General features: G+C 51.1%; 1 protein-coding gene across 1 annotated transcript; it reads right to left on the reverse strand.

Moving 5' to 3' along the window:
- Window positions 1-393: 393 nt before the first annotated feature.
- On the reverse strand, window positions 394-2823 carry LOC124691907 (serine--glyoxylate aminotransferase). The gene is made up of 4 exons (XM_047225226.1): window positions 2693-2823; window positions 1191-2054; window positions 878-1088; window positions 394-772 (listed from the first exon to the last, which is right to left on the reverse strand). Exons 2-4 carry the CDS (start codon window positions 2048-2050, stop codon window positions 635-637), a joined length of 1209 nt encoding a protein of 402 aa, XP_047081182.1. The 5' UTR covers window positions 2051-2054; window positions 2693-2823; the 3' UTR covers window positions 394-634.
- Between the last annotated feature and the right edge of the window lie 205 nt (window positions 2824-3028).

Genomic DNA, 3028 nt, shown 5'->3' on the forward strand with positions numbered 1-3028 from the left:
TGTTAGGGTGAGAACGTGAGGGGGTGTTTTTATTTCCTAATCTGACTGCTGTCGAGGAACTGTATAGTTCAGTGTTTATAGAACTGGAAACAGCTCATGTTTGGTACTCTCTTTGTTTCAATGAAAATACTGGTCAAGCTAGTAAAATTTGACCAAATCTGAAACAATACTATCAATTATAAAATCATATACACATCACATGAAAATATATTTCATGATATATTTAACAACATTGATTTGGTATTGTATATTTTAATGTTTTTTTAAACTTGATCAAATTTTACGTAGTTTAACTTCAAGAAAAAACATAAAACTTATTTATTAGAAGTTTAGAACTAAGGTAGTAGTACTAACAAGGGTGAAACAGAATTGATCGATCAGCAATACAAGTATAGCTAAAACGGGCACATGTTGTTATATACTCAGAGTTCATTTTTCTGTAATTAAAGCATGAGTTCACGAAATTATACTCCTTTAGCACAGCTTTGTATGTGAAAAATAACTTTACATACAGAGAGTATAATGAGACCAGTAGTGTACTACGCCTGCTCTGCTCTTCCGTGTGCCAAGCAGCAGCCCGAAGCAGGGCACCATGGTTTGTTCTTCCTTCTCGCGCGCGCGCGTGGAGATTTGCTCAGATCCTGGAGGGGATGAGCGGCGTGGAATTCGAGAGGTACGCCGCGGCGGCCGCCACGCCGCTGCCGAGCTTCACCGGGTACCCGATGTCCTTGAGCACCATCTCCACCCCGCTGAGGCAGCCCAGCAGTTGCAGCTGCAGCGAAAAATGCATTGAGAATGATCATTGGTTGGCGACGCAAACTGAAGATTTCATGGCAGCAGCAAGCTGTAGATAGGTGAGGAATATTTGTGGGGATACCTCGTTGAGGTTGCCGAGGTGTCCAATCCTGAAGACCTTTCCGGCGACCTTGTTGAGCCCGAGACCGAGGCTGAGGTTGTACCTCTTCCATGCGTGCTTGACGATCTCGGCGCTGTCGATGTACGCCGGCACGACGACGGCGGTGACGGTGTCGCTGAAGTTCTCCTCCTTCTGAGTGCAGTTCTTGAGCCCCCACGCCTCCACGGCCAACCTGTTTTAGATTTCCATTCATTCATCAAGCTGTCTCACTCACTGTCATGCGCAGACTAGAGAAGTAGTACTCCAGTAGAGAGTAGAGAGAAGAATGGAGTACCTTGTTGCTGCGCCGAGGCGTGCGTGCCTCTTGATGACGTTCTCGAGTCCCTCCTCGAAGATGAGGTCGAGTCCGGCGCGGAGGCCGTAGAGGAGCTGGATGGAGGGCGTGTATGGCCAGTATGTGCCCATCTTGTAGAACTTGAGGTAGTCCTTCCAGTCGAAGAAGACACGCACCGACTTGGCCGTCTTGCTGGCCTCCAGCGCCTTGGGGCTGGCGCAGACGATGCCCAGCCCCGTGGGCAGCGACAGCGCCTTCTGCGACCCCGTGAGCGCCACGTCCACGCCCCACTCGTCCATGCGGAAGTCCAGCGCGCAGATGGACGACACCCCGTCCACCAGCAGCAGCGCCGGGTGCCGGTACGCGTCCAGGAGCTTGCGCACGGCGTGGAGGTCGTTGGTCACGCCGGTGGCGGTCTCGTTGTGGACGATGCAGATGGCCTTGATGGTGTGGTTGGAGTCGGTGCGGAGCTTCGTCTCCAGCGCGGCGAGGTCGGCGCCGTAGCCCCAGTCGGACTCCACCACGTCCACGCTGAAGCCCAGGCGCTGCTGCTGGTCGATCCACAGCAGGCTGAACTGCCCCAGCGAGAAGGACACGATCCGGTCGCCCGGGGAGAGCGTGTTGGTGAGCGCGCTCTCCCAGGCGCCGGTGCCGGTGGTGGGGAACATGAAGGGGGTGCCGGTCGTGGTCTTGAAGATCTGCTTCACGTCCTCCAGCAGGGTCTTGGTCAGGGCGGGGATGGCCGGCGAGCGGTAGTCCTCGTTGTTCCGGCTCATGGCGCGGATCACCGGGTCCGGGATGTTCACCGGCCCGGGCACGAACAGGTGGGTCCGCCCTGGCCCATACACGTAGTCGGCCATCTTGCTGCAAATTGCGGACGAAAGCACGATAAGCCTAGTATCATCATGTCAATTAAGGGCCCATAATCCATCCAATACATTCTTTAGCAAGCTGCTTTCCTTTACGGTTGCTACAAAACTTGACTATTTTCTTATCTAAAAGTTTATTATTTCCCCCAAATATAAGGGTAAAAGTGTTATTTATCTGCCTCCCAAAAATTATACTAGCAGAGTACAACTTACTACTCCTGCTTCAGAGTCTAAGCATAACAGGACTCCTGCTTCAGAAGTGCTAACTGATCATCAACTAGTCAAGAAACTAATTATCATAGATCCGAGAACAAAAGATAAAGCTGCACGTAAGCCCATGACATGGCACACACTGCCCGCATACTTATCCGGACTACAATATCTCTACAAGACAATCAAGTCATACGCTACTCCTCTCCTCGTTACTGACAGAAACTGGAGAACAAAACTGTAGAACTTTTCCTCTGTTCTTCCTGAAGACATATTAAAAATTCCTAGCAAATTCTATGTACACACTCTGTTCCAATAACATCTATCTTGTCAACCGAGAAACTAACGGAACCATCACTAGAACTCGGATAGCCTTGATCAGCAGATACTAAGAGCAAACTGTTAGAGAGATGGAGAGTGTACCTGTTGTGGTCGGCAAGCAGGAGGAGCTGGGGTCAAGGGGGATCCGTGCGAAGGAGAGGAGGATAGGATGGATGAAGGCTATATAGGAGCCACGATGGCCAAAGGGCAGGCCCTTCGTGGGGCCCACACCCGTCCCACGTGGCAGATAAGGCGGCCTGCCATGAGGCCCTCAGAGCTCGACCATGGAGTGGCACTCCTCCTTCCGCGGTGAAGCTGATGTGATCTCTAATCTGGCCTTACACTCCTAGATTGAGCAGATGACGGTGACATGTATGGCTTGTGAGATGACTCATCATCATACTCGGCTCGTGTTCATACAAAAGTAAGAAAGAGTGG

Source organism: Lolium rigidum, chromosome 1 (assembly GCF_022539505.1).
Source record: "Lolium rigidum isolate FL_2022 chromosome 1, APGP_CSIRO_Lrig_0.1, whole genome shotgun sequence".
Taxonomy (NCBI): Eukaryota; Viridiplantae; Streptophyta; class Magnoliopsida; order Poales; family Poaceae; genus Lolium; species Lolium rigidum.

Bases quoted from the DNA above. Each gene is read 5' to 3' on its own strand.
- LOC124691907 (XM_047225226.1), bottom strand. From the start codon at position 2,050: ATGGCCGACTACGTGTATGGGCCAGGGCGGACCCACCTGTTCGTGCCC. The intron at 1,089-1,190 runs GTACTCCATTCT...AATCTAAAACAG, and splicing joins CGCCTCGGCGCAGCAACAAG to GTTGGCCGTGGAGGCGTGGG. The intron at 773-877 runs GTATCCCCACAA...TTTTCGCTGCAG, and splicing joins ACCTCGGCAACCTCAACGAG to CTGCAACTGCTGGGCTGCCT.